Source organism: Catharus ustulatus, chromosome Z (assembly GCF_009819885.2).
Source record: "Catharus ustulatus isolate bCatUst1 chromosome Z, bCatUst1.pri.v2, whole genome shotgun sequence".
NCBI classification, from domain to species: Eukaryota; Metazoa; Chordata; class Aves; order Passeriformes; family Turdidae; genus Catharus; species Catharus ustulatus.
In genome coordinates this window covers 519608-532544 of record NC_046262.2, presented here as the reverse complement: position 1 = coordinate 532544, position 12937 = coordinate 519608, and the positions used below count along the sequence as shown (strand labels likewise).

At 37.6% G+C, this 12937-nt stretch overlaps 1 protein-coding gene across 1 annotated transcript in view; it reads right to left on the bottom strand.

The window, feature by feature from the left end:
• TCF4 (transcription factor 4) overlaps positions 1–12937 on the bottom strand; it is a 75901-nt gene that overhangs the window by 32854 nt on the left and 30110 nt on the right. The window contains exons 5-7 of the mRNA XM_033086051.2: positions 8566–8630; positions 2575–2701; positions 1512–1561 (exon numbers count right to left, since the gene is read on the bottom strand). Of these exons, the coding sequence (XP_032941942.1) occupies positions 1512–1561; positions 2575–2701; positions 8566–8630 (242 nt within the window). The remainder of the gene's footprint in view (positions 1–1511; positions 1562–2574; positions 2702–8565; positions 8631–12937) is intronic.

The following is a 12937-nucleotide window of genomic DNA, read 5'->3' as shown; positions in this document are numbered from 1 at the left end:
ATCCGGGATTTCGGTGCCTGCGATTCCCGCGGCGAGCTCTAGAGGGCGGCCCGCTCCCGGCTAAACCAGGCTTTGCTAAGCCCGGCCTAACAAAACCCAAAATCCCAAATCCCAAAAATGCCAAAAATCCCAAATCCCAAAAATCCCAAATCCCAAAAATCCCAAATCCCAAAATCCCAAATCCATGTCAATATCAGATCAATATGCAAATGAGACTGAAGATATCAAAACAATATGCAAATGAGGCTAATTATCTCAGAATGACATGCAAATGAGGTTGTATCAATCACCAGAATATGTAAATGAGGCTGTATCGATATAAAACTGATATGCAAATGAGGCGCTACCAATATCAGACCGATATGCAAATGAGGTACGAGCAACATCAGTGCTATATGCAAATTAGGCTAATGGCGGTATCGATATGCAAATGAGGCTTTATCAATAATGCAGGGATATGCAAATGAGTCTGTGTGGGTATCAGAGCAATATGCAAATGAAGCTGGCACCAATATCAGATCGATATGCAAATGAGGCACCATTGGCATCAGTGATATGCAAATGAGGCCATATCAACCAGATCAATATGTAAATGAGGCACTGTCAATATCACACCTATATGTAAACGAGGCACTACCAATATGCAAATGAGGATTTGTCAATACCAGGTCAATATGCAAATGAGGAATTGTCAATATCACACTGTTATGCAAAGTAGGCGCTACCAATATGCAAGTGAGTATTTGTCAATATCGCGTCGATATGTAAATGAGGCACTGTCGATATCACACCGTTATGCAAAGTAGGCGCTACCAATATGCAAATGAGGCACCGACAATATCGCATCAATATGCAAATGAGACAATGCCAATACCAGACCGATATGCAAATTTGGTACTGTCAATATCACCCCGACATGCAAATGAGGCGCTACCAATATGCAAATGAGACAACACTAATATCAGACCAATATGCAAATTAGGTACTGACGATATCACACCAATATACAAATGAGGCACTGTCAATATCACGCCGATATGCAAATGAGGCACTGGCAATATGCAAACGAGTCAATGCCAGTATCAGGCCAGTATGCAAATTAGGTACTGTCAATATCACCCTGATATGCAAACTAGGCGCTAACCGATATGCAAATGAGGCTTTGTCAATATTGCATCAATATGCAAATGAGACAATACCAATATCAGACCAGTATGTCAATTAGGCACCGTCAATATCACACTGGTATGCAAATGAGGTCCTACCAATATGCAAATGAGGCAGTGTCAATCTCACATCAGTATGCAAATTAGGCACTGTCAATATCGCACCGATACGCAAACGAGGCTTTGTCAATATCGCCTCAATCTCCAAACGAGCCCCGATCAATTTCTAATCAATTTCCAATTCATCAACGCCCCGCCCACGAGACCCGACCCGATTTTCCCGCCAAATTTTCCCGTTTTCCCGCCGAAATCCCCGAAATTTCCGGAAGTTTCCGCGGCACTTACGGAGGACGGCAAACCCGGCGGCACCTTGCGCACTTTCTTTGTCTGAACTTCTGGAAGGAAAGGCGGCAATTAAAGGGGGAAAAAATATTTGGGGTTTGGGGTTTTTGGGGTTTTGGGATTTTGGGATTTTTGGGATTTTGAGATTAATGAGATTGTTGGGATTTGGAGATTTTTGGATTTTGGGATTTTTAGGATTTTTGGGATTTTGGAATTTTTAGGATTTGGGGATTTTTAGGATTTCTGTGATTTGGGATTGCTGGGATTTTTGGGATTAATGGGATTTTGGGACTTTGGGATTATTGGGATTACTGGGATTAATGGGATTTCTGGGATTTGGAGACTTTTGGATTTTTGGGATTTTTGGGATTAATGGGATTTGGGGTTTTTGGGAGTTTGGGATTTTTAGGATTTTGGGATTTTGGTATTATTGGGTTTACTAGGATTAATGGGATTTCTGGGATTTTGGGATTTTAGGATTTTGGTATTATTGGGTTTACTGGGATTTTAGAATTTCTGAGATTTGTGGATTATTGGGATTTTTGGGATTAATAGGATTAAATGGGATTTCTGGGATTTTTGGAATTTAGGATTTGGGATTACTGTGAATAATGGGATTTCTGGGGTTCTGAGATTTTGGGATTACTGGGATTACTGGGATTTTGGGATTACTGTGAATAATGGGATTTCTGGGATTTGGGGATTTTTAGGATTTTTGGGATTTTGGGATTAATGGGATTTTAGGATTTTGGGATTTCTGGGATAAGGATGGGATTACCGGGATAGGGATGGGGCTGTTAGGTTCATTAATGGGATTTTAGGAACCACTAATGGGATTTTAGGGTTTCATTTTGGGATTTTAGGGTTTCATTAACGGGATTTTAGGGCTCATTAATGGGATTTTAGGGCTCATTTTTGGGTTCATTAATAGGATTTTAGGGTTTCATTCATGGGGTCATTAATGGGATTTTTGGGCTCACTAATAGGATTTTTGGGCTCATTACTGGGATTTTAAGGTTTCATTTATAGGATTTTTGGGATTTTATTGATTGCCATGCCCACTCACCCACAGCAGATCCGTGCAGGGCTCTCCGGCGCGCGCTGCCCCCGTACTGGTAGAACTGGGATCCGGGTTTGCTGGGGGACAGCGCCCCGGGCGTGGCCAGCTCCATGTCCCCTCCCAGCAGGCTCTGCTGTGGGAACGGGGCAGGGTGGGGATGGGGCACCCCAAAAATACAAACAACACAAACACCCCAAAAAACCCACCCCAAAAAACCCCAAAACCTGAAAACCCACCCCAAAAAACCCCAAAATCCACCCCAAAAACCCCAAAAATCCCAAAAAACCCAAAAATCCCAAACATCCTAAAAAACCCAAAAACCCCAAAGCCCTTCCCCAGCACATCCCAAAATTCCCAAAGGTGGGGAAGGGATTCAGGGATTGAGGGATTTGGAAATTCAGGGATTCAGAAATTCAGAAAATCAGGAATTCAGGGATTCAGAAATTCAGGAATTCAGGGATTGAGGAATTCAGGGATTCAGGAGATCAGAAATTCAGGGATTCAGAAATTCAGGAACTCAGAAATTCAGAAAATCAGAAATTCAGGGATGCAGGAATTCAAAAATTTGGGGGTTCAGGGAATTCAAGAATTCAGGAATTCAGAAATTCAAAAATTCAGAAATTGAAAAATTCAGGAATTCATGAATTCAGAGATTGAGGAATTCAGGGACTCAGAACTTCAGGGATTCAGAAATTCAAGAATTCAGAAATCCAGAAATTCAGAAATTCAGGAATTCAAGAATTCAGGAATTCAGAAAATCAGAAATTCATAAATTCAGGAATTCAGAAAATCAGGAATTCAGAAATTCAGAAATTCAGGAACTCAGAAATTCAATTATTCAGGAATTCAGCAATTCAAGAATTCAGAAATTCAGGACTTTAGAAATTCAAAAATTCAGAAATTCAGGAATTAATTCAGAAATTGATTAATTCAGAAATTCAGGAGTTGATTAATTCAGAAATTCAGGAATTAATTCAGAAATTCAGGAGTTGATTAATTCAGAAATTCAGGAATTAATTCAGAAATTCAGGAATTGATTAATTCAGAAATTCAGAAAATCATTAATTCAGAAATTCAGGAATTAATTCAGAAATTCAGGAGTTGATTAATTCAGAAATTCAGAAAATCATTAATTCAGAAATTCAGGAATTAATTCAGAAATTCAGGGATTCAGGAAAAGTCTGGAGCTCTGGCAGGGACTGGGAGGGAAATTTTTGGGGATTTGAGAAAATGAAAACACGGCAATAAAAAATATCCAGGATGGAAAACTGAGATAAAATTGATATAAAATTGATATAAAAGTGATATAAAACCCATACAATAAAGATAAAATTGAGATAAGGTAAAATAGAGATAAAATCCATAAGAAATCCAGATAAAATTGATATAAAATCCACATAAAATCCACATAAAATCCATATAAAATTGATATAAAATTAATATAAAATCCATATTAATCCACATAAATTTGATATAAAGAAATATAAAACTGATATAAAGAAATACAGAATATATATCAGAGATTTAAAATAGATATAAAGAGATTGAAAGAAATAAAAAGTCAATATAGAATTATAATAAAAATATTTAAGAGATATAAAAAGAAATAAAATAGATATAAAAAGATATAAAATAGAAATAAAAAGATATAAAATAAAGAAATATTTAATTGATTATATTTTATACAGAATGGATTTTTTAATAAATTTATTTTTTGTAGAATGGATTTTATATAAAGTGGATTTTATACAGAATGGATTTTATATAAAGTTTATTTTTATATAGATTTGGAATTTTATAGAAAATTTATTTTTTGTACAGATTGGGTTTTATATAAAATGGATTTTTTACAAAATTTATTTTATACAGAATGCATTTTATATAGTATTTCTTTTTTATAGAATTTATTTTATACAGAATGGATTTTATATCAAACTTATTTTTTATAAAATTTATTTTTTATAGAATGGATTTTATACAAAATTTACTTTTTTATAAACTGGATTTTATATAATTTTATTTTATAGAATGGATTAAATATTTTATATTAAATACAATATATTACACAAAGAATTATATTTTATATATCATTATTCTAGCTGCAATATTTGAAATATAAAATGTATTAAATATATAATAAATATATTTATTTTACCTATAATTTTTAATTTAGATGCAATATTTTAAATATCCCATTTATGAATTAATCTATAATTTATTGGAGATAAAATCAAAGATAAAATGGATTAAACACATTTATGCAATTTAATTTATTGACTATTGGAAATAAATTGTGATGGATTAAATATTATTTATTATAAATAGAATGGATTAAAAGAGATAATGTATGAAATATTTTTTAAATTTAATATATTATAGATATAATGTATTAAATATGATTTATTTTAAATACAATTTATTAAAGATACAATTTATAAAATACAATTTATTAGAAATATAATGGATTTTATATAATCAATAAAATGTAATTTATTATAAATATAATTTATTTTATATGATGTATAAAATATTATTTATTATAAATACATTAAAGATATAATCTATAAAATATAATTTATTCTAAATATAAGTTATTACATATAATGCATTAAATATCATTTATTATAAATATATTAAAGAGATAAAATGTATTAAATATAATTTATTATAAAATATAAAATACTTTATTAAATATAGATAGATTGCATTAAATTTTATTTATTCCCAATATTTCTATTAAATCAAAATTTGTGTTGATTCCAAAGAATGAATTTGATATTAAATGTGGAATGGATTAAATATGGAATCAATTAAATAAGGAATAAATTAAAAATGGAATAAATTAAATGAAGTATTAAATATGGAATGAATTAAATACAGAATAAATATATAATTTATTAAATATGGAATTAATTAAATCAAGTATTAAATATAGAATGTATAAAATATGGAATGAATGAAATAAGGAATAAATTAAATATGGAGTAAATTAAATAAAGTATTAAATATAGAATGAATTAAATATTGAATTAATTAAATATGGAATAAATTAAATATGGAATTAAATAAATAAAATATTAAATATAGAATGTATAAAATATGGAATTAATTAAATACAGATTATATTAAATAAATTTATTTTATATAATACATTAAATATTATGTATGATATAAAATATATTTAATATTTATAAAACACATTAAATTTAATGTTATTTCCATAACACATTAAACATTATTTCATTTATAAAATCCATTAAATATTATTTCTGCAACACATTAAATATGATGTTATTTACATTAAAAAATCAATTTTATTTCTGTAATATATTGAATTATTATTTATTATCTATTAAATATTTAAATTCTACAATACATTAATTAGGATGTATAATAAATCTATATAAATTTAATATTAATTTATAATATTATATTTAATAATTTATAAATTCTATTTATAATAAATTTTTAAAATTTATAATTATTGCACACCCAGATCGAGTATTAATTATTGATCACTAATTAACCCCATGCAATTATCAATCTGTATTAATTAATTAATTATTGATCACTAATGATCCCAATGCAATTATCAACGTGTATTAATTAATTACTGATCACTAATTAACTCCTGGAATGATCGATGTTTATTGATTCATTACTGATCATTAATTAACCGTACACATTCCATACATGGAGCGCTGGTCCCGGCTTAGCAAAGCCCGGCTCCGCTAAGCTGGGCTTAATGAGCGCAGTAATTAGCGATCGCAATCAACCGAGCGCGCCCTTCGTATGCAAATGAGCTGAAATTGGCCAATTAGGGCTGGGCTTAACCCGCTGAGCTCCGAGCCCAGCCTAGAGCCCAGCGGGGCTGCTAAACCCGGCCTGGCAAAGCTCGGCTTAGATCGGGTTTTGTGTGTGCATCCCGTCCTAAGTAATCCTGGCTGTTTAATCCCAGCTCAAGGTTCTGTCCCTGTGTCCATCCTGTCCTAAGTAATCCCGGCCTGGCAAAGCTTGGCTCAAGGTTCTGTCCATGCCTTCATCCATCCCATCCTTACTAATCCCACCTCGCTAATCCCAGCTCAATGATTCCATTCTCACTAATCCCACCTTGCTAATCCTGGCTCATTAATCCCAGCTCATTAATCCCAGCTCACTAATCCCAGCTCATTAATCCTGCCTCACTAATCCCGGCTCGCTAATCCCAGCTCACTAATCCCAGCTCATTAATCCCAGCTCACTAATCCCAGCTCATTAATCCCAGCTCACTAATCCCGGCTCACTAATCCCAGCTCATTAATCCCAGCTCACTAATCTCAGCTCACTAATCCCAGCTCATTAATCCCAGCTCATTAATCCCAGCTCGCTAATCCCGGCTCATGGAGCTCAAATCAATAATAATCCATGGAAAAATTCCCTTTATTTGGGGTTTTAGGGGTAAAATCCCATTAAAAATTCCTGTCCTAAACTCAAGGTTTTATGGAAAATATCCTATAAGAAATTTGGGATTTTTGGGTTAACAGGAATAATATAATTAGGAATATTTTGGAGGAATATTTACTGGGAATATCCTAAAAAATCAAATAAATAAATTCCTATGGATAAGGAATTTATAAATCACTCCAAAAATCCCAAATAAATAAAATCCTATGGATAAGGAATTTATAACTCACTCCAAAAATCCCAAATAAATAAAATCCTATGGATAAGGAATTTGTAAATCCAGGGAACCTCTGGTTTGGGTTTAGGGTTGGGGTTGGATTTGGGGTTGGATTTGGGATTTGGGGTTGGATTTGGGGTTGGATTTGGATTTAGGGTTGGATTTGGATTTGGGGTTGGATTTGGGTTTGGATTTGGATTTAGGGTTGGGTTTGGATTTGAGTTTGGGTTTGGATTTGGGATTGCATTTGGATTTGGGATTGGATTTGGGGTCGGATTTAGATTTGGATTTGAATTTGGGTTTGGATTTGAGACTGGATTTGGATTTGAGTTTGAATTTGGGTTTGGATTTGGGATTAGATTTGGATTTGGGGTTGGATTTGGGTTTGGGTTTGGGGTTGGATTTGAATTTGGGTTTGGATTTGAGTTTGGATTTGGATTTGGGATTGGATTTGGATTTAGGTTTGGATTTGGGTTTGGATTTGGGTTTGGATTTGGGTTTGAATTTGGGGTTGGATTTGGATTTGGGGTTGGATTTGGGTTTGGATTTGGGTTTGGGTTTGGATTTGGGGTTGGATTTGGGTTTGGGTTTGGATTTAGATCTGGATTTGGGTTTGGATCTGGATTTGGATTTAGGTTTGGATTTAGGTTTGGGGTTGGATTTGGATTTGGGGTTGGATTTGGGATTGGGATTGGATTTGGATTTAGGTTTGGATTTAAATTTGGATTTGGGTTTGGATTTGGGTTTGAATTTGGGGTTGGATTTGGAGTTGGGGTTGGATTTGGGTTTGGATTTGGGTTTGAATTTGGGGTTGGATTTGGAGTTGGGGTTGGATTTAGATTTGGGGTCAGATTTGGATTTGGATTTGGGGTCAGATTTGGGTTTGGGATTGGATTTGGGATTGGGTCTGGATTTGGGGTTGGATTTGGATTTGGGTTTAGGATTGGATTTGGATTTGGGATTGGATTTGAGTTTGGATTTGGGGTTGGATTTAGATTTGGATTTGGGGTTGGATTTGGATTTGGGTTTAGGATTGGATTTGGATTTGGGATTGGATTTGAGTTTGGATTTGGGGTTGGATTTAGATTTGGATTTGGGGTTGGATTTGGATTTGGGTTTAGGATTGGATTTGGATTTGGGATTGGATTTGAGTTTGGATTTGGGGTTGGATTTAGATTTGGATTTGGGTTTGGGGTTGGATTTGGATCTGGGTTTGGGATTGGATTTGGATTTGGGGTTGGATTTGGGTTTGGATTTGGGTTTGGATTTGGATTTGGATCTGTCCCCACACACACATTTTGTTTTTTGGGGTTTTTGGGGTTTTTGTCCCCACTGACCTGGTGGCAGCCCTGCAGGGACGAGTCCCGGCCGTACGACGAGTACGAGCCGCGCTCCGCCTTACCTGGGGAGGGAAAAAAATATAAATATAAATATAAATATAAACATAAACATAAATATAAATATAAATATAAATATAAAATATAAATATAAATATAAATATAAATATAAATATAAATATAAATGTGTAAGTATGAATATAAACCTAAATATATAAATAGAAATAAATCAATCTAAATCTAAAAACCTAAATAAATAAATAAATAAAAATAATTCCAGACTGGAATAATTCTGGATTAAAGTAATTCCAGATTGAAATAACTCTGGATTGAAGTAATTCCAGACTGGAATAATTGTGGATTGGAATCGTTCCAGACCGGAATAATTGTGGATTGTGGAAAGCAGAATGGAACAGGACTGCAACATCAGGAGGGGGAAATAGAGAGGGGGATGAAGGCAAAAAATTCCCAATAAAATTAGGAACAAACCCCAATAAAACTGGGGATAAATCCTATTAAAACTGGGAACAAATCCCAATAAATCTGGGAATAAATCCTATTAAAACTGGGAACAAATCCCCAATAAAACTGGGAACAAAACCCCATAAATTTGGGGACAAATCCCATTAAACCAGGGAACAAATCCCAATAAACCAGGGAACAAATCCCAATAAAATTGGGAACAAATCCTATGAAATTCCTGCCCAAACCCCACAGAATTCCTGACCAAACCCCTCTAATTTCCACCCCAAACTCTTTAATTCCCACCCCAAATTTTTTAATTTCCACCCCAAATTTTTTAATTTCCACCCCAAACTCTTTAATTTCCACCCCAAATTTTTCAATTTCCACCCCAAACCCTCTACATTCCCACCCCAAATTTTTTAATATCCACCCCAAATTTTTTAATTCCCACCCCAAACTCTTTAATTTCCACCCCAAATTCTTTAATTTCCACCCCAATTTTTTTAATTTCCACCCCAAACTCCTCTAAATTTCCACCCCAAATTTTTCAATTCCCACCCCAAACCCTCTGATTTCCACCCCAAATTTTTTAATTTCCACCCCAAATTTTTTAATTTCCACCCCAAATTTTTTAATTTCCACCCCAAACCCTCTCAATTTCCCCCCCCAAACCCCATTTTCTCCCCCCCAAACCCCATTTTCCCCACCCCAAACCCCATTTTTTCCCCCCCAAACCCCATTTTTCCCCCCCAAATTTTTTAATTCCCCCCCAAACCCCATTTCCCCCCCCAGAGGGCCGGGCTGGCTCAGTTTCAGTGTGCACAAAACATTCCCAGCAATATTTACCCCGCACACCCAACCCCAAACCCGGCTAATTGCCGAGGGGGAGGCGCCCGCCGTGAATCACCGCCGCTAATTCCAGTGTTTCCATGACATCAGCGGGCACTGGGCCAAGCAGGAGCCACTCTTTCTCTTCCTCTACTTAGTCCCAGTTTTTATTTTCATTTTTTCATTATTTTGTTGAGTTTTTAATTTTATTTTGGGTTTGTTTCGGATTTGTTTCGAACGGCGGTTTGCGTTCGCGACGCGCTGTCGAGTCGCCGAACAAAATCCTCAAATTTTGGGGGAGCTCCACAGTGACAAAATAATTTTAATTTTTTTCCCAGCTCTTCCTAAATCCCCATCCCTCAATTCCCAGCTCATCCCAAATCTTCTCCCATTTTCCACACCGGAATCAACTAAAATTCCGACGTTTCGTTCGGGAAGGACGGAAATTGCGATCAACGAAAACCGGGAGATTTGGAAAGGATGGGAATGGCAATGTTGTAAAAAATCCAAGATTTTATTTGGAATTTCCAAGTGGCAAAGATGGGGGATGAATAAAAAGAGGCAGGGATGGCGGGGAGGCAGCGCCGCAGCCGCTGCGGAAGGGCCGTGCCCAGCCCGGCGCGGAATGCGGCAGCGCTGCGGAGATTTGCTGGCACCGAGACAGCGGCGCCGGTGCCAGGGAGCCATGGCTACGGCTCCTGGGAGGGATGGGGGATGGAATGGGTGGGATGGGGTGGGATGGGCATGGAGGGATGGGGGTGATGCCAGGGAAAGGATTTGGGGATGGAGGGATGGGGTTAATTCCCAAATGCTGGTACGGGGATTGAACGCCATCCCCGTCCTCCATTCCCAAATCCTGGCACTGGGATGAGCACAATTCTCAAATCCTGGCACTGGGATTGATCCCCATCCCACAATTCTCAAATCCTGGCACTGGGATTGATCCCCATCCCACAATTCCCAAATCCTGGCACTGGGATTGAACCCCATTCCTTAATTCCCAAATCCTTACACTGGGATTGAACCCCATCCCTTAATTCCCAAATCCTGGCATTGGGATTGAACCCCATTCCTTAATTCCCAAATCCTTACACTGGGATTGAACCCCATCCCTTAATTCCCAAATCCTGGCATTGGGATGAGCACAATTCCCAAATCCTGGCACTGGGATGAGCACAATTCCCAAATCCTGGCACTGGGATTGAACCCCATCCCTTAATTCAATTCCCAAATCCTGGCACTGGGATTGAATCCCATCCCCATCCCACAATTCCCAAATCCTTACACTGGGATTGAACACCATCCCTTAATTCCCAAATCCTGGCATTGGGATGAGCACAATTCCCAAATCCTGGCACTGGGATGAGCACAAATCCCAAATCCTGGCACTGGGATTGAACCCCATCCCTTAATTCAATTCCCAAATCCTGGCACTGGGATTGAATCCCATCCCCATCCCACAATTCCCAAATCCTTACACTGGGATTGAACACCATCCCTTAATTACCAAATCCTGGCATTGGGATGAACCCCAACCCCATCCCTTAATTCAATTCCCAAATCCTGCCATTGGGATGGAACCCCATCCCACAATTCCCAAATCCTGGAATTGGGATGAGCATTTTCCACCCCTTAATTCCCAAATCCTGGCATTGGGATTGAATATCATTCCCCAAATCCCTTAATTCCCAAATCCTTAAAGTGGGATTGAACACCATCCCCATCCCTCCATCCTCAAATCCTGGCATTGGGATGAGCATTTCCCATCCTTTAATCCCCAAATCCTGGGATTGTGATGAGCAGCATTTCCTGATCCTCTATCCTAAATCCTGGCACTGGGATGAGCACAATTCCCATCCCTTAATTCCCAAATCCTGGCATTGGGATGAGCACAATTCCCAAATCCTGGTATTGGGATGAACACCATCCCCATCCCTTAATTCAATTCCCAAATCCTGGCATTGGGATGAGCATTTCCCATCCCTTAATTCCCAAATCCTTACACTGGGATTGAACCCCATCCCTTAATTCCCAAATCCTGGCATTGGGATTGAACACCATCCCTTAATTCCCAAATCCTTAAAGTGGGATTGAACCCCATCCCACAATTCCCAAATCCTGGTATTGGGATGAACCCCATCCCCATCCCTTAATGCCCAAATCTTTACACTGGCATGAGCACAATTCCCATCCTTTAATTCCCAAATCCTGGCACTGGGATTAAGGGATGGGAATGGGGTTCAATCCCAGTGAAAGGATTTGGGATGGGATTCAATCCCAGTGGAAGGATTTGGGAATTGTGCTCAATCCCAGGTCCAGGATTTGGGAATTAAGAAGGGATGGGGATGGAGGGATGGGCATGGGGTTAATCCCAATGCCAGGATTTGGGAATTCAGGGATGGGGCTGGGGTTCAATCCCAATGCCAGGATTTGGGAATTCAGGGATGGGGCTGGGGTTCAATCCCAATGCCAGGATTTGGGGATGGAGGGATGAGGTTCAATCCCAGTGGAAGGATTTGGGAATTGTGCTCATCTCAGTGGAAGGATTTGGGAATTAAGGGATGGGGATGAGGATGGAGGGATGGGGATGGGGTTAATCCATGTAAAGATTTGGGAATTAAGGGATGGGATTCAATCCCAGTGTAAGGATTTGGGAATTAAGGGATTTGGGGAATGATATTCAGTCCCAATGCCAGGATTTGGGGATGGAGGGATGGGGATGATCCCAGTATAAGGATTTGGGAATTAAGGGATAGGGATAGGGTTAATCCCAATGCCAGGATTTGGGAATTAAGGGATGGGGTTCAATTACAGAGTCAGGATTTGGGAATTAAGGGATGGGGTTCAATCCCAGTGCCAGGATTTGGGAATTAAGGGATGGGGATCAATCCCAGTGCCAGGATTTGGGAATTGTGCTCATCCCAGGGCCAGGATTTGGGAATTCAGGGATGGAGATGATGTTCAATCCCAGTGCCAGGATGAGCACACTCAATTCCTGCTGGGAATGATTTCAATTTGGATTTCACACTGCAATGATTTCTAAGGGATTCATTTGACTGGAACGTTTGGGGATTGCTCA